We start from the raw sequence: 19,467 nt of genomic DNA on the forward strand, positions 1-19,467 counted from the left end.
AAAACTGAATTGAAAGAGTAAGTCATATATATGGTCTAATCTCTCCCCTTCTCTTTACCCAGAATTACTCTGCCTTCATCTAGGATTTCAATGTTGGAGTCAACGGGCACACTATATATCGCTGACCATATCGGTATTGGCCATAATAAGCTTCTTTCCAAAAACTGACCAATATTACAGTAGAAGCAGATAATATGTAAGGGATCATTTACCAATCCTCAGAGTTGGGGAACATTGTCAGAGCAGAAGGAAGCAAGTTTTCTTCCAGGATAGCCTTGTACGTGGCTTGATTCATGCGTCTTTCACAAGACAAATCTGCCCGATTCCAGCCTTGCTGAAGCACCCCCAGATCATCACCGATCCTCCACCTGGTCTTCTAACAGAGACCTGGAGAGGCCTACAAGCCACAGTGTCTCGCAACCACTGTGAAATTTGGTGGAGGATTGGTGATGATCTGGGGATTGGTTTTTCCAGCAGGACAATGCTCCATGCCACACAGTCAGGTCAATCAAGGTGTGGATGGAGGACCACTGGATCAAGACCCTGTCATGGCCGGCCCAATCTCCAGACCTGAACCCCATTGAAAACCTCTGGAATGGGATCAAGAGGAAAATGGATGGCCACAAGCCATCAAACAAAGCTGAGCTGCTTGAATTTTTGTGCCAGGAGTGGCATAAAGTCACCCAACAACAATGTGAAAGACTGGTAGAGAGCATGCCACGATGCATGAAAGCTGTGATTGAAAATCAGGGTTATTCCACCAAATTTTGATTTCTGAACTCTTCCTAAGTTAAAACATTAGTATTGTGTTTTTTAAAAATGATTATGAACTTGTTTTCTTTGCATTGTTCGAGGTCTGAAAACACTGCATCTTTTTTGTTATTTTGACCGGTTGTCATTTTCTGCAAATAAATGCTCTAAATGACAATATTTTTATTTGGAATTTGGGAGAAATGTTGTCAGTACTTTATAGAATAAAACAAAAATGTTTATTTTACTCAAACACATACCTATAAATAATAAATCCAGATAATTTTTTCCAGAGCTGTATATATATATATATATATATATATATATATATATATATATATATATATATACAGTATATTGAAGGTTTGAAACAGTTAACTCGCATTAACTGCGCTTCAATCATGTCTGCAGCTACTCAAGAGGAGACACTTAAACCCTGCTCTGTTCTTCATCAAGTCTGTCTATAGGTCTGACTCTCCACCATGTTTACAAACCATCTCCAGAACTCCAGTGACCTATGACCCCTCTATATGTTACCATAAAGACACAGCAGAATGGGAGACAATGACCTTATGGGTATGGATGAGGAGGAGGAGGAGAGAGGCAAGCCAGATGAAGAAACAGTATAAGATAACTTGTATCTAAATATTAATATGCATATGCATTTTTGCTTGAGAGCTTTAGAGAGATTAAGATCTACACCAGAGATGCAGAATGGAGAATATTCTCTGTGTATGTAGGTTTATTTGTTTAAAATGGAGAGAAATATTGAGATTCAAATAGAGAAATTCAAGAGATACAAGCACGTGGCATGACCTCATTCTCATTCTAGAATGTTGACCTGATTCAGGGTCAGACACACTGAGACATTAGCTCTGTTCCAAAACCTACTGTCTACACAGGAAGCTGCCCTCTAAGACAGTATCCTAAGTGAAATAGAACCTTATAAGTGACTGGTCTGGAATGCTCTACATGGATAGCAACTCTGCATGCCACATAAACAGTGCTCCTCATATGAAGATTTAAAACACAATTGATTACAAACGTTTGACATTAGCATGTCAAACTAGCACTTTTATTTAGAATCTTCTATTGAGATTTTTCATAGTCAATAAAATATATTTAGGTGTTTCTTCAACTTCAACAACTTCATGACCCATCGGGTGATTTTTATTAAAACGAACACATTTTTTCTTTTCTTTTTGTTATTAGAAGGTCACATTAAAACTGGCATGGAAACTTTTCACAAGGAGAAGTTGTTTGTATGATACATGCAAAGCTGCCTTAGATTTTGGCCAAAATGAGGTATTTTATTTACCAGCATAATTTTGTTGGTTACAGTTTGGAACAGCCTTCACCTATGTTGCCTAAAAATGCTAAAAAAGAATTTGGACCAGAGCCATGGTGAGCTGGGGTTAAAGACTGTCTCATAGTCTGATCGATGCATGGTGGCCATCTCGCTTCCTCTCTCTTCATCTGGCACATCTCTCCCTCCTCTCCAATAATTGAGATTTTCTGCACTTTCTGAGAGTCTAGGGCACGCTGACACTTCAACCAATTAATTAATGATGAGCTGTAGAAGTGCACCTACATGCTTACACACACACACACACACACACGCACACACACACACACACACACAAACTTACACAGACAGACAACACGCAGTAATGGGACGTTCACACATGCAGCGAGTTTCAGCAACAAAGTGACCAGATTTTATTCTTTTCATGAAAGTTGACAAAAGTAACACGAGTAACAACAGCTGTTTGGGATGCGATGTGGCAGTGTCCAGCGATTCAACAAAGTTGAGAAAAGTTTAACTTTATTGTAATGAGCAGCGACACGATGCGGTGACTTCTAAAGCTGATTTGTATCTGCCACATAAGGGTGATTCTTAGCACTGTGAACTTCTAGAAAGTAAAGTCTTGTTAGACATGATGTACATGCATCAAAGGAGATTAATGTCATTTTTGTCTTTTGTTTTTTTTTCTTCTGAAAAGTCATGAAAATTCCCACTACAGTGTCATTTCCAGCACATCTCAAATGCAGTATTGTGTTTATTAGAATTCAGTGGTGGAAATGACGCTGAAGGAAGTTTTTTTTTTTTTTTACGTTTTTGAAATAAAATGGCAGATTTATTTTTATTGCTAAGGCATACATTTATGTAGCATAAATACACACAAATAATATTATTTTCACACTTTTTGCATAATTTGTCTCATAGCTCATCTCAAGCATGATACTTTTGTCGACTTTGTTAACAGGTACCCTAACTTTTGACAAAACTTTATTAGGGACAAAGTTTGGTGTGGAGGAAATAACACCACAACTGTGGGACAGTTATAATTTCTGAAAAAAAAAAAAAAAATTATATAAAGTACTGTGCAAAAGTGTTAAGCACATAAGATGTTTAACAAAAGCATTTGTCTTAAGATGATTATTTATATCTTCTGCTTTAGTGTGTCAATAGGAAATATAATATAATATGTTAGACTCACAAACATTACTTTTGCAAATAGAATAGAATAGAAGAACAGGGAGCCCTGCAACAGATGTCATGGCCCCCACAAAGCCCCCCTCTGAACATCATGTCAGTCTGGGATTACAAGAAGAGACAGAAGCAATTGAGACAGCCTAAATATATAGAAGAACTGTGGCGAATTCTCCAAGAAGCTCGGAACATCCTATCTGCCAACAACCAAGAAAACTGTGTCCAGATGTACCTAAGAGAATTGGGGCTGTTTTAAAGGCAAAGGTGGTCACACCGAATATTGATTTAGCTTTTTTATGTTTACTGGACTTTGTATGACATTAAGTGATAAATGAAAACTATTTATTTCATTATTTTTGAAGAAATCCTCATTATGCAACATTTCAAGTGCCTAAAACTTTTGCACAGTACTGTATATATATATATATATATATATATATATATATATATATATATATATATATATATATATATGTTTGTTTTTTTCCACACAATGAATATAGAAATTGTCTATGTTTATTTCACTCTTTGTTTAGATGAGCATAGTTTTATACATGTAATAATTTGTTTTGTTCTTTTCAATGGATTTTCATAGTTTAATATTAAAGCTCTGGGTATGGGACATAAAAGGCATTTGGAAATTACCTAAAATAAATGATGAATGGCTGGTTAAAGGTTTCCAAGTCAGTTTTAAAGCAACTTTTTAAAAAAAATGTTTTTTAAAACAACAAAATGTTTTCGTTTTAATAAAAAAATCAACCCCTTGGACATAAAATTGGCCAAAATTGAAAATACACCCATATACAGTAGGCACATATCGAAGGATATACTTTTAAACAATTCTGCATAGAAAACCATGTCAGAAAAGTGAGCTTTGCGCATTCATGCACTGATAACCACTCATTTTGTCAATGAGATGATGCATTACTACATTTGACAATTTATAATTTATTTTACAATTTATTTTACACTTTCCTGGCAGAATGTTCTTTTTTAGTGGCAAAACATTGATTCATTGTCAAAATGGAATCATAGTTAAGCAGCAGTGACAAGATTTCAATGTCAACCAGCAGCTGGAATGCTTACTAGTAGCTAAATAGTACAGCGGCCTGCACCTGTTTTTCTCTCTGTGTCTGTTGTCTGTCTAAATACATTATACAGCATGTCTGATGTGTATACGAGAATGAGGAAAAAAAGGTTTCTGAATGAGTTATTTAGGGCAAAAAGACTTAAGTATGATAAACACACTGTCATAAGATAGAAATGGAAGAGATGGAAAACAGAGTGTCTGTGTGTCTGTGTGTGTGTGTGTGGGCAGTTTTCTGACCCGCCTCTGAAAGACACTGACAGATCAAACACACACCGCAGACACGGAGAACTACTGTAAACACTGCCCTGATGGGCACCTGTGTGTGTGTGTGTGTGTGTACTCACAGGGGTAGAGTTGTTTAGTAGGAGCGCTAAGCTGTGCATCTTTTGTAACTCTGTAGGCGACATCAGGCCCATTTGACGACTTCCTGTGTGAGCAGAATCCTGTCGTTTTTGTAACACCGTCCGGCAAACTGTGAAAATCTAAAATCTTTAGGAGATCAGCTGGCTCAGCTGTAGAAAGAGAAAAAGAGAGACAAAATTAATTACAGCCATTTCAGGTCACATGTAATGAATAACATATAACAGGTAGTTCTGGTCTTGGATGCTGATTGGTCAATATGCTAGTATTTCCGTCTGAACACAGCCTTTATGCTCAGAGAACCAAAAATGTGTCATTAGCAACCTAAAAGCACCAAAAGAATGACCACTACATGGTCCAAATATGGTTCTGACCCACCACAGCAAAAGAAACACAGTCAAGTGTTTAATGTGTTTAGAGTCGAGTTCAGCTGACCATATGAACACAGGACACAGTGTCTACAAAGCCAGTTCATAAACACAGACACAACTTGATCCCTTTCTTTTCCATTTTGGTACAGAAGGCCACACACAGTTCATATGTCTGCTTTGTGACAGGCTTTCAGGCATCTGTGTGTGTGTGTGTGTGTGTGTGTGTGTGTGTTGAAGAATAACTTCACTGTCTGGAAATCACCTCCAGCTGAAGCTTTTTAAAATCACTCAAAGAAACACACACTAACACACACATTTGTTTTTTCACTTCCCATTTCACTTCAATTGTTTTTATACCGTGCGAATTATATTTTCTAGCACTGAACCTAACCTGACCCACATTAACACACAAGAGTTAACTTGGCTTTCTAAATGAATACAAAACATAGACTGTCACTGTTTGATATAGGTTTTATAAAGATTATTATATTTACTACAGAGCACCCTACCACCAAAAAGAAAACCAGAAATAAAATATATATAAGTATATACTTTTCCAGATAAGGATGTCCTCAAAGGAAGGTTTTATCAGATGTCCCTCACTTCTAGGGACAGTTTTGCCACAAATTACACCCAAGTAAAACTTTTTAGAAAACATGACAAGAGAGACAGACAGAAGGAATCAGACAGACACGGAGACACTGTTTATCCATTTCTAGCTCAGTTTGGTGTGATTTTGATCCAGTCAGTCTGACTTAGTCTGAGAGAAGATGTTTCAAAAGAGAGATGTTTGAAAGCATTCACAATTTTCCTTGAGATATTTTTATGAAAGTCTTTCTGGTCATTCCACTGCCACTCGCTAAGATCAACCGAAGAATAACTTTTGGATCTGAGGCCTACATCAGTTGGGAAATGTTTTTGAGAGGCCAATAAAAAGAAGAAAATAATGTTTACACTTATTTAAATGAACATTATTACATTATATAATGCAGAACTGATCATTAGTTAAAGTGCGGATGTTGGAATGATTATTTTTCCATAATCATTTTGGGATTATGATTTTTATGGATTCATATACAGTCATATACTGTATGAATGTTCATAAATCAATGACCTATTAAGCATCATATAATAATAATAGTAATAATAATTCCTTACATTTATATAGTGCTTTTCTAGGCACTCAAATCATTTTACATAGTATAGGGGGAATCTCCTCAACCACCACCAGTGTGCAGCATCCACCTGGATGATGCAACGGAAGCCATAGTGTGTCAGTACGTCACCACACACCAGCTATTGGTGGAGAGGTGAGAGTAGAGTTATAGATCCAATTAATGTTTATTTGTTTTGTATAATGTTTATATGGGATAATGTCACATAAATACTTTATTAACTGCAGTACAGAAACATAGATGGAACTCATCTAATCAGTAATATTACAAACTTAATTCACATTAGACACATAATACAATATTATTGTGTAGACCAGTGCTGTCCGATTCCCGAACAAATGACTCTAATGAGCTGTTTTTTTTTATTTATTTTTTTATGTTCAGCTCAAAACATACAGCGCGACCAGCATAATCCAATTCCTGAACAAATTACTCTAATGTCTGATTCATTTGAATCTAAAGTGCGAAACATGTAGCGCGACCAGTGTACTCTGATTTCTGTAGAAATTATTCTAATTAGCCGGTTCTTCTGAATCTACAGCACACGTGTAGTCTGATTCCCGAACAAATTATCAGCCGGTTCTACCGAATATACAGTATGAAACATACAGCGCAACCAGTGTAGTCTGATTCCCGAACAAATGACTCTAATGAGCCGGTTCTTTTGAATCTATAGCGCAACCAGTGTAGTCTGATTCCCGAACAAATGACTCTAATGAGCCTGTTCTTTTGAATCTACAGCGCATCCAGTGTAGTCTGATTCCTGAACAAATGACTCTAATGAGCCTGTTCTTTTGAATCTACAGCGCAACCAGTGTAGTCTGATTCCTGAACAAATGACTCTAATGAGCCAGTTCTTTTGAATCTACAGCACAACCAGTGTAGTCTGATTTCCGAACAAAATGACTCTAATGAGCCGGTTCTTTTGAATCCACAATGCAACCAGTGTAGTCTGATTCCCGAACAAATGACTCTAATGAGCCAGTTCTTTTGAATCTACAGCACAACTAGTGTAGTCTGATTTCCGAACAAAATGACTCTAATGAGCCGGTTCTTTTGAATCCACAACGCAACCAGTGTAGTCTGATTCCCAAACAAATGACTCTAATGAGCCTGTTCTTTTGAATCTACAGCGCAACCAGTGTAGTCTGATTCCCGAACAAATTACTCTAATGAGCCAGTTCTTTTGAATCTACAGCGCAACCAGTGTAGTCTGATTCCCGAACAAAATGATTCTAATGAGCCGGTTCTTTTGAATCCACAACGCAACCAGTGTAGTCTGATTCCCAAACAAATTACTCGAATGAGCCGGTTCTTACGAATCTACAGCACAAATAATGTAGTCCGGTTCCCAAACAAATGATCCTAATGAGCCGGTTCTTACGAATATACGGTGTGAAACATACAGTGCAACCAGTGTAGTCTGATTCCCAAACAAATGACTCTTATGAGCCAGCTCTTCTGAATATATAGCACAAGACATACAAGGTGAGTGTAGTCTAATTTCCCAAATAAATGACTTTTATGAGTCGGTTCCCTTTTGTCAATCAAAAACATTTCAGCAGAAGGGCAGTGCAGTGATTGGCTGGTTGTTCATATGACAATGTGTAGTTAAAGATAATGTAGTAAAAGGCCTTTACATTATGAGTTTTGTTTTAATCAGTGGATTCTTATTTAAAATATATATATATATTTGATTTGATCGATTTAAAAATGTGTTGGACACTTTGGTTTGTTAAACATTTTTATTTAATATGTAGTTACAATAAGGTCAATTATTGGATTGCATTTATACTTTAAGTCTTTAAAATATGTCAATAAAAAGTCTGTTAATGCCTTTTGAAATAACTGTATTAAATGTATCTCTAGTTTGTTATATCTGCACTGATGCAATCTGAAATGATCTCATCATTTGGCAACAGACTGCCAGAGAGCAGTAAATACAATAATCAATAGCATTACTTATTTATTTCAAATATTTATTTCTCAAAAGTAATAATAGTTAATAGAACTGTAAAGGAACTCTTAAGAGGAATCAGAACCAGAATCGTTAAATTACTTACGATTCCCATCTCTTTTGACAAGTGTTTTCATACATCTGATGTAATATCAACACCCAAGACTATGTACAAACACATAGTTGCACTTACACACATTTTCCCTCTCTGAAGAATTTGTCCATACACATCATCACAAACGGATCACTTTAATCAGCTGTGCGCTTGTCTTTGGCACATATGCTCAAATTGCACAGTACTTACACGATAATTAAACATTAATTACACTCTAATAACATTCTCCTAGTTTTCTGTCACCGAAAGCGATGATAAGCACCGGTGGGAACTGCTGAGACAGAGAGAGGCGTCAGTTCACCTCTCACTGCGGACATAGATGTGAATTTCAGAGCTACACTGAGGTTCTCTGGGAAACCAAAACTATTCGTCAGTCCCTATAAAATAGCCATGATGATTGCCAGAGTAAGAACATATCACTATGGTTTAACGATAAAGAAACGCAAATGTAAGAGTTCCAAGGGCTTCCCCTAAATAAGCTGGCTTAAAATGACATGCTTTAACAGTTTAATGACAAGTTTACAGGGTCAGTCTAAATTGACAACAACAACAACAACTACAAAAAGACTCTGGTGGCTATCCATTGCTGTTTGCTATAAATCTTAATATATACCTAGCAGATAACAAGTCTTTATCATTTAGCAAACTTTTGCAACAGAAAAGCAAACCTAACTAGCATTTTGTTGGTTTGATACGTAAAAATGTGATAATTATCTTTAAATATAAAAGTTTGTTGCACATTTACCGCATAAAGGAGCCCAAATGCTTCAATATAATGTAGTGTGTATATAATAAATAATGTCTAATGTAAACATATCCAGATGGCGCTAGCATCAACATTTGGCTCAAATGTCTGCTCCAGGGGTGAAAAAGTGTGCGCTAGCAGGCAGAGCTAATATTTACCTCAGTGAGGATAAGCTATGCGTCAAATGCTCACAAACACATATATATTCTCTTAAGTCTGTTTAGGAAAAAAGCCGTAAATGGATATGATGCTTCAGCCATTTTCCACCACACAAGCACCGCCATGAGTCAACTCTTAACTCACAGTAGGAAACTAAGATCTGCAAACGCAGTTTGACCCAGTAACCCACTTACACGAGTACTGCATTCAACTAAAAGACATTAGACCTCCATAAACTATTAGACTGTTCCTAGCAATCCCAAAACTCAATAAACAAATAGTATAAAGGTTCTTCAGTTGTTCTTAGGTTCAGCGAAGTACCCTCATCTTATGAAGTACCATTTTTGGCTGTATAGGATTCTTGAGTTGGCTATATGGTTCTTTGGAGATTAAAAATGTCTTGATGTTACATTATAGGTTCTTAAAATCAGTGTATAGGTTTTGAGGTTGTTTAAAGCACCAGTACAGATGGTTTTCTAAAGAACTAGAGAATAAAACGTTCTTTTAAGAACTAGAGAATAAAACGTTCTTTTAAGAACTTAAGAAAGTTATTCTATGACATATTCTATGACATAGAAGGCTGAAAATGACTTTTTGGTTCTAAACGGAACCTTTAAATAACCATGAAGAAACACATTTCTCTAGAATAAACTCAAAGTCATCCAACTAATTCCAAAATCAAACTAAAATACATTTATTAACCCGATATTGGATTTTATGTGCGCATGGGTTGTATTGGTTTTAAGGATTCAGGGAATTTTTATCAGAGTGAAACAGGACATTCAGCAGGAAAAAATGTAGGGCAGAACTTGAAAACATGAATTGTTAAAGAGACAGTACCGGTTTTAGAACGTGTTCAACAAATCAATGTAAATACTTGTAATACTTGCAGTAAAATGTGCATTAAGAAAGTAAATAAGGGGGCCTGGGTAGCTCAGCGAGTATTGACGCTGATTACCACCCCTGGAGTCGTGAGTTCGAATCCAGGGCGTGCTGAGTGACTCCAGCCAGGTCTCCTAAGCAACCAAATTGGCCCGTTGCAAGGGAGGGTAGAGTCACATGGGGTAACCTCCTCGTGGTCGCTATAATGTGGTTCTCGCTCTCGGTGGGGCAGTGGTGAGTTGTGGGTGGATGCTGCGGAGAATAGCGTGGGCCTCCACACGCGCTACGTCTCCGCAATAACGCACTCAACAGGCCACATGAAAAGATGCGCGGATTGACGGTCTCAGACGCGGAGGCAATTTTGATTTCATGTTGACTTCAACAAAACTTCTCTTCTGTTTTTTGTTCTCAAAGTTTTTCTCTCTTTGCACTCATTGGTATTATGTGTCAGGAGTGTGTGTACTCTGTCAGTATTTTACCTGTCCATGTGTGTGTGTGTAAATACTTTCACACGTGAGTTCATTTGATCTTTTACAACTTACTTTATAGCTCTGGTTAAGTGGAATCTATCAACATCCTGTAAAATGTCATGTTAAAACCACACATACACAGCTCATGAATAGAGGTAGACAGATATATCGGATTTACTGATTAATCGGTGCCGATAGTAGCTTTTTGGAACTATCGGCTGTCGGTAAAAATCAATGCAATCTATACGAGCTGATAGTTTTTTCATCATTTCAAAATAAGAGTCCCCGGTGTGTTTCGGGCTTGTTTATACTTAAAAGTCCCGCATTATGCACCAAATAATATTTCAGGTTATTATTGGGATTTTGGTTGAACAATAAACCGCATCTGGGATTTTATTCATTTTGGACTATTTTTCTGTGCCCGTCATAGTAAAAACATTTATTAACATTCTATAAATCGATTTTAAAATCTATCAGACAATTAATCGGTTATCAGCTTTTCCTACCACCTTAATTATCGGTATTGGCAAAATCCACTATCTGTCGACCTCTACTCATGAGTATCCACCAACACACTCCCATGGAGAAATCGTCAGGATTCATATGACTTTTTTAAATTTGGCTAATTTGTATGATATCGTGCGACTGCAATCGTTTCAATTCCTACGACTTTCACTACAGCCAATGACGTCGCTGGACATTGTTTCCATCTAATACGCGGCAATTACTTGCTTCTGTCACACACAACAGCTTCCTATCATGTTTACACACTCTACTGATTGGTTAAGTTTAGATAAGGGGTTTGGGTTAGGGCATAATATTAATAAGTTTGTCCTTAACACCTCGTGCGTGAAACTCGCGCTTCCGCATTACACGTCAGGGAATTTGCATGTGATGAAGTCGTACGAGTTTATGCAAACAAAATCGTGCGAGACCATACAAAATAGCCAACTCATAAATTATGTATGACTTTTCATGAGATCAGTTGGTATCCACTCACAAAGACCTGTTCAGGTGAAGCACTTAGGTTCACCTTACACTCACTCAGCGGGAGTGTTTGCACTGTGTGTGTTTACCCTGTTAAAGAGGCGTCCCAGAGGAACAGAAATATTGCCTTTTCACATTTACTCAAATATCCTACAATTACCACAACATTTCCCTATACAAACAACCTGACAGACCACCGCTCAGGTATGTGTGTGAACTGAAGTTGCTCTTTCAGAAATAGGGTGTAATGTGAATCACACAGAAACATAACAAAGTCACATTTCACCCCAAAATCAAAAGATACAAATAAAAGATTACATTTTGCATAAAGAAAATGAAAGATGTATTAAAACATTTTGCATTGTGACATTATATAAATGTCAATTAACCAAATGTTTTCAGCAAATTCTCATTACTATAAAGTATATGGATGTTTTACAAGATTTTACTTTGTAATTACTATGATTCTCAATGGTGAGTTAAACAATTACTGTAATATGATTTATATACAGCATATTTTATTTAAATCTGCATAAATTAAAAGCAGTACAACAAATACTACTCTAATGTAGGGCTGGGTAAAAATATTGTTTTCCCGATTAATCGCTATCTTCATTTGAACGATCTCGATATCATTTCTTAAATCCCAAGATCGATCTTTAACTCAATTCATAACCTTCTACTGCAATGAGAGGAAATCACTTGCATTTGCAACCAAATTTCGCACTATGCGACTAAAGTTAATATATTTGGAAACTGGCTGGTAAATGTTTCCATTTCACTCACCAGTAATTGTGTAATTTAGTCGTGAAGTGTTCAGCAGCGAGATCCTTTCACAGTGTGTTGTTCCGTGTAATGTGTGTTCAAGGACGAGATCCACCCAATCAATTTGTCATTGAATAATGTCCTTTCTGTTCTTTACAGTCAGTTGTTGATCAAAAACAACTACAAAAAACCATTTAATTCTAATCATGCATCGCACAGATGAGGTAAATCCATTTGAGTCCTCTCTAGTTAACATGTGCTCATTTAAAGGCGTTGTTTACAGAAATGCAGTTTTTCATTAAAGAGACAGTACCGGTTTTAGAACGGGTTCAACAAATGAATGTAAATACTTGTAATACTTGTAGTAAAAATTATGCAATTTAATAATAAATATGTAACAAAAATAATATATTATGATATCTTATTTATTGATTGAATACATATATTTGTTCATTTAAAAAAATCTAAAATGTGACCAAAATGATGAAAAAGTAATCAAAAATAATTAGTAAAATTTATATTTTCCTAATGTACCTAGTTAAAAGGTCCCCTGTATAATTAACAGCATTAGCTGGGAGATAATTTATTTTATATGTAAGCAAAATGGACATTATAACTGAAATAAACCCATATAAATCCATATTGAAGCAAATCAAATCAATATCGGAATCAAATCGAGAGCTTGTGAATCGGAATCGAATTGAATCGGAAAATCTGTATCAATACCCAGCCCTACCCTGATGTATAAAACCTTTACTATTTAAAACATATATCTGGAATATATATGGTATTATGAGAATTGGGGGAGGAATTTAGGAGGAAATCACTTCCCACACATCGGCTGCCATACACAAACATTTTCTGAGATTGTTACAATCAGACATAAAGCCTGCTGTTATAATACACAGGTAGGCTATATCTGTAAACTCTGCACAAATGTCTCTCTCTCTCTCTCTCTCTCTCTCTCTCTCTCTCTCTCTCTCTCTCTCTCTCTCTCTCTCTCTCTCTCTATATATATATATATATATATATATCTATGATGTGAGCATTAAACATGTTGGGTTTCAGTGCCAACATTTAATAACATATTTTCAACAAAACAGATGCCACGCATGCACACAGACACACACACTCACAGTCACAAACAAACACACAAGGATGCCATCAAAACAACCACATCCAAAAACACAGCACAAAAAGGACACACTGCTAAACTGCAAAGAACACACACATACACACGTCCAACTTCAAATCATACATAAAATGCTGCTCCTGTTCTCTGAGATCAAAAACCATGTTGCATTTGTACAAACTTCATACCGGTTTTAAAAAAGAACATTTTTATGTATACCACAACCCCAGAAACAGCAGAGATCACCTAAAAAACTGCTCTTAAACTTTTTACACTCTTTAAATGGGTCACGACAGACTCTTTTTTTTAATCATTTTATTATCTTCCCTGAGGTCCTCTTATTATAATGCAAGTAAAGTTTTTTTCCACCAAAACAGTCATAATTGAATAATATATTATCGTTTTCCACCCTGTCCCTGGCCCTCTGTCTGAAACGCTCGGTTTCAAGCTTTAAGACTTCAATGTAAACGCCCACTGTTCTGATTGGCTAACTTCGTGCAGTCCCTCAAACACAGCCATATTTGAAACTCAATCGGAAGAAAATGAACAAGCTTCACATTATAATTTGTAAAACTACATTTCAGTGTTAACACATAACGTATACCCAAAGCATTTCATCTTAATGTATCAAAATGTTCACTCAAGCACAGCAACTATCAAACAGTCATGACATTTGAAACATTTGTGAATGAAACTGTTAACTCAAGGGTCTGGTAGTGTTTAACTGCCCCATCCTGTAATAACAGTTCCTTTGCAAAGCTTGAATCATATTGTGACTGGTTCACAAGCAATCTGCGCTGATCTGAGCCGAAAACATACAATCCATGCTGAAATATTCTGAATACGCAAACGTAATACAGTCCATGGTGATGTTGTGTGCTTCAACCAGCTTCAACAGGCCAAAACTGGTCTTCACATCTCAGATCTTACGTGTTTTTTTTTTTTTACAGTCAATGGCAGATGTATTTGGTCCTTTTGACGTCACAAGTTCCACAAATTTATAGAAAAACGCTCTTTTTCAATTAAGGAAGACGTTTTCAGTTCTGAAACTTACAGTATGCTTATATTGTACAATGACCTCTTATATGTCAAAAGATCCTCATGTCATGACCCCTTTAACACCAAACATTTAAATTCATTTAAGGTCATAACATGACTATTTGATCTTATTATTATTGTACAGTATATGCTTTTCAAAAGCTTATTAAACCGAATTATGACGAATAAAAGATTTGCTTTTCCTAAAGGAAATAGCAGTGCTTTCAAGGCAGCAAGAAGAACAGTGTTAAAGTTTTAGGTAAGTTTAATTTAAGGCTTTTGTTCTATGTAAATGGATTGCTTCTTCAGAGATGTTTGAAGTCGCTCAGCATTTTGACACACATTAATACATTCGATTTGGATTCACAAGCTCTCGATTCCATTCGATATCAATTCATATAGTTATATTTCAGTTATAATGTCCATTATGCTTACATATGAAAGAAATTCTGTCCCAGCTAATGCTGTTAATATACAGGGGACTTTATATCTAGGTATATTACAAAAATATTAATTTTACAAATTATATTTCATTTGTTTATCATAATTGTGGTCACATTTTAGCTTTTAAAACTTTAAAATACAGAAAACCGACTGTTCAGTAATGAGCGCATATTAACACGAGAGGACTCGAATGGCTTTATCTCATCCATGCTATGTGTGATTAGAATTACATTTGTATTTTTTGTTGTTGTTTCTGAACAGAAACTGACTGTAGAGAAAAGAAAGGATATTAAAAGAGACATTATTCAACGACAAATGGATTGCGTGGATCTCGTCTTTGGACACACATTACACGGAACGAATTAAACCAATCTTTACGCAGTGAAACGTTGCTGAACTTCTTAGCCGATGTAGTACTTAATCACTGTTGAGTGCAATCTGAATATTTACCAGCTAGTGCCTAATCACAGACATTTTTATGCACATACAGGTAGCGTGAAATTTGGTCTCATATGCAAGTGATTTAGAGTTGCGCATTTAATATAAGATCGATCTTGGGATTTAATAATCGATATTGAGATCCTTCAAATGATCATCGTTATGTATCGGAATTTTTTTTTTTCACACAGTCCAAATGTTAAGTGACAAAATTAATTTATTAATTCAAGTGAAATTAATAGTATGGAATAGTATGTGGAATAGTATGTGCACACACACCTGAATTACATCACACACATGCAGACATATGCTCACTCACAATGAGAAGGAACAACAGGGGGTCAAGGATGGAGCTGACAGTTTATGAGTCAGGATTAACTTCTCTCTCTCATTGTTGACCTCTCACTAAGGACAGGGAGTAATTAAGGAAGATTCAATCGCATGGTGTCAGTCTGAATCGCCATCATAACAAGACTGCGTCACAAGATTCAAAAACATTTTATAATCAGAACAAAATCACATTAAGTTCCAGGAGAACGCGGCCGTTCCGTATGAACTCAGAGTTGTAGCTCTGTGGGGTTACAGCGGTCATTCTGCAAAACGATTCATAATTTTTGACTCTCCACTTGTGCGTAACATGCAAATACTTTCATTTGCATGCTGAGATGGGAAAAGTTTGGATCTTCCTCACTAGCGATGGCGGAAAACCGAGTCAAGTTGAGCAGAACACAAATCTGATGTGACAGACTTTTGGGAAACACAAACACAGGAAGAGGAAGATAAAAGGAGGAGCCAGAGGAAGCCAGTTGGCAAGACAAGTTCTTTCTCTCTCTCTTTCCATCATGAGATTGTGACCAAACTGACATTCAGATTTTTATTTGCAAAATGAAAAGAAACGGACAAGATAAGAGAATGATTCACACACAAGCACTTATTTTCTAGACACAGACTTTCACACTGTCAAAACACACTTAGGCCCTGTTTCCACCAAGTATTACAATGTGTTTTGGACGATCGGATCACAAGTGGACAAGCGAGACATCACCATTTACACCTGGTCGTAATATGCCTCTCTTTTGACTACTTGTGTTCAGATTTCCAAAGGAAGGTCTGTGATTTCATGACGACATACTGTACATTAATCACTACGTCAGTATATTAATGCATGATAATAAAAAGCAAAACAGTAAAAGAAGATAAAGAAAGCTCGAAAGCAATGGTGCACACTTTTTCCTTATTATACTTGAATTTGATCTAAAAGCAGCAGAATTATCAGTTATTTTAGTGGAGTTCCTATATTAACTGAGCTTCAGATGTTTGGCTTCTCTGCATGTTGATATCAGATGCACAGCAGATCCATTAAATTCTTGTGCATGTATGTGCTCGCTTTTTTAAAAATTTCCAATTAGACAGTTATTTCCTTTTAAAGCAGCATGTAACCGGCACAGTTGAAGACTTGTTTTCGTGCAGCAGTTGACTTACAGGTGAGTAGGTACCGCATTGCTAATACAATTGGTAATAACAGGAAGATGGTGCCTGCTTGTCTGTTGGCTAGCCGTCGCCTTGTGTCTATGCTATATGTTTTTCCTGTTGTTTTCCTGCTTTGTTGTTGTCTGTTTGTACCAAGAGCTACTCCACACCGGATTTATGACCGTGAATGTCATTGAACATTCGAAACTCTGCTCTAGACGTATGCTGTTGGAATCCTAAAGGAAAAAAGCCGTTGCACTATTCATTTTTTGCACAACTACCAGCGAACCTTTGCTGCATAACTGACTGTATTCTCCACAAAAAGAAATGCTATAGGAAACGGGGGAAGAGAGGTGGTGTTCTGGTGAGGCTGAGGTCAACCAGAGTTTTCTCAAGATATTCCGGCCCCTTGGCTTCGACAAGCGTGGTTCCTTTACCAGGACAAACTTATTCACCACACATCCATAAACAATATTCAAGAACCAATTTAAATGCCGTTTGTTTAAGGTGGAAACTATTCTAGTTTTGAATTGCAGCTGTTTAACATAGACTTGGGTTTCCCTGTCACCTGTGCACTCATATATCGTCCCCCGAATTACAACTCATTTTTTATTTAAGAATTTTCTGAGTTTCTAGCTGTTGTTGTACCTAAATCTGATTGTCTGTTAATTTTGGGGGATTTTAACATTCATGTGTGCTGCCCAAGCAAGCCTATGTAAAAGAGTTCTTACATTTAATTGACTCTTTTAACTTAAATCAGTCTGTTTTAAATTCCACTCACAAGCAAGGTCATACGCTGGATTTGGTTTTGTCTCTGGGTGTCCCTGTTTTTAATGTGGACATAGATGATTTTTGTCTCTCTGATCACAAGCCAGCTGTCTTTTCCTCTTCTTTTCCGAATTGTCTAACTAATTCAAAGCCATTAGGCAAACGTGTCCATTCCATAAATCCCTCAATAGGTAGCAAATTCTCTGAGGCATATAAATATTCCCCTCTGATTAATACAATCGAGTCACCGCCTTTTGGTTTGGGCATAAATTATATGGTATTAATGTTTAATTCTACATGCAAGGCTATTATGGACAACTGTGATCCTTTTAAAAATGTAATACCTAAAACTAGACCCCAGCCATGGCTAAATGATGGTACTCGCGGGCTCCGGCAAATGTGGAGGAAAGCAGAGAGGAAATGGAAGAAGGACAGACTCCAAGTGTCTTATGACATGTTAAAAGACAACATGATTAAATATCAACAGTCTGTTAAAGCAGCCAAGGCAAAATATTTTTTGGATATTATTAAAAAGAATTTTAGTAAGCCTCAAGCGTTATTTAGCACAATAAATACTTTGCTAAATCCTGTTATTAGTACTTTTCCGGATATTACTTCTGAAGCTTGTGGACATTTTTTTATTGATAAAATTGCTGCTCTTAGAGCTAGCATCTCATCTTCCGACCATAACCAAGTCCCCTCGAATCCCCCTCCCTCTGCTGTCCTTTTTAGTGAGTTTGAACCAGTCTGAATATCCCATTTAGTGGATTTAGTTTTGCATATGAAGCCTGCGCAATGTTCTTTAGATGTTTTTCCTCCTCGCCTCCTCAGCCAGGCTCTAGATGTAGTTGGCTTGAGTTTACTGTCAATAGTGTGTTGCAGCCTGGCAGAGGGTACTGTCCCATCTTGCTTTAAGCACGCAGTGGTTCATCCTCTACTAAAAAAGCTTGACCCAACAGTATTAATAAACTATCGACCTATCTCAAAACTGCCTTTTCTAACAAAAATTTTAGAGAAGGTTGTTTACATCAACTCTCTCCTTTTTTAAATGAGATACATTTCAATCGGGGTTTAGAGCACAACACGGCACAGAGTCTGCACTCTTAAAAGTATTTAATGACCTGTTGCTGGCTTGATTCTGGTAGTCATGCAATCTTAGTTCTCCTTGATCTCAGATCGACACCACAGATCAAGAAATCCTTTTGAGGCGCTTAAGACAGTGGGAAGGGATTCAGGGGACTGCTCTTAAATGGTTCTCCTCTTATCTTGAAGATAGGACATTTTCTGTTGAACTAGAGGACTTCTCATCCTCCCTGGCTCCCATTACCTGTGGGGTTCCCCAAGGCTCAGTCTTGGGCCCAGTCTTATTTTCTTTATGCATGCTTCCTTTGGCCCAAATCTGTCAAAAGCATAATATTTTCTATCACTGTTATGCTGATGATACCCAGCTTTATCTTCCTTTAAAGCCAGGGGACAACTCTGTATTAGATTCCCTTATCTGCTGTATAAATGATATCAAAAAGTGGATGGCAATGAATTTTCTTCACCTAAATGAATCAAAAACTGAAGTGATGGTGTTTGGTCCACCTGGCTCTACCAAACACATGATTAATGATTTAGGCTCCTTTGCTTTTAAATTACATGACCAAGAATCTTGGAGTAATTTTTGACCCTGATTTAAAGCTTGATAAACACATCAATTCTGTGGTCAGAGGTTGTTTCTTTTAATTAAGGAACATTGCGAAATTGAAACACTGTTTATCTTTTAAGGACATGGAAGTTGTTATACATGCTTTTATTTCTTCAAGATTAGATTACTGCTATTAATTGCTCTGTGGCATTTCTCATACATATTTC

At 36.7% G+C, this 19,467-nt stretch overlaps 1 protein-coding gene across 2 annotated transcripts in view; it reads right to left on the reverse strand.

Annotated features, from left to right (window-relative positions):
* The window catches only part of LOC127430972 (collagen alpha-1(V) chain-like), a 146,168-nt gene that overhangs the window by 101,942 nt on the left and 24,759 nt on the right, over window positions 1–19,467 (reverse strand). For both annotated transcript variants that reach the window (XM_051681104.1, XM_051681103.1), the window contains exon 2: window positions 4,679–4,846. In XM_051681104.1, coding sequence (XP_051537064.1) covers window positions 4,679–4,846 — 168 coding nt within the window. The remainder of the gene's footprint in view (window positions 1–4,678; window positions 4,847–19,467) is intronic.

Source organism: Myxocyprinus asiaticus, chromosome 40, assembly GCF_019703515.2.
Source record: "Myxocyprinus asiaticus isolate MX2 ecotype Aquarium Trade chromosome 40, UBuf_Myxa_2, whole genome shotgun sequence".
In the NCBI taxonomy this organism is placed as follows: Eukaryota; Metazoa; Chordata; class Actinopteri; order Cypriniformes; family Catostomidae; genus Myxocyprinus; species Myxocyprinus asiaticus.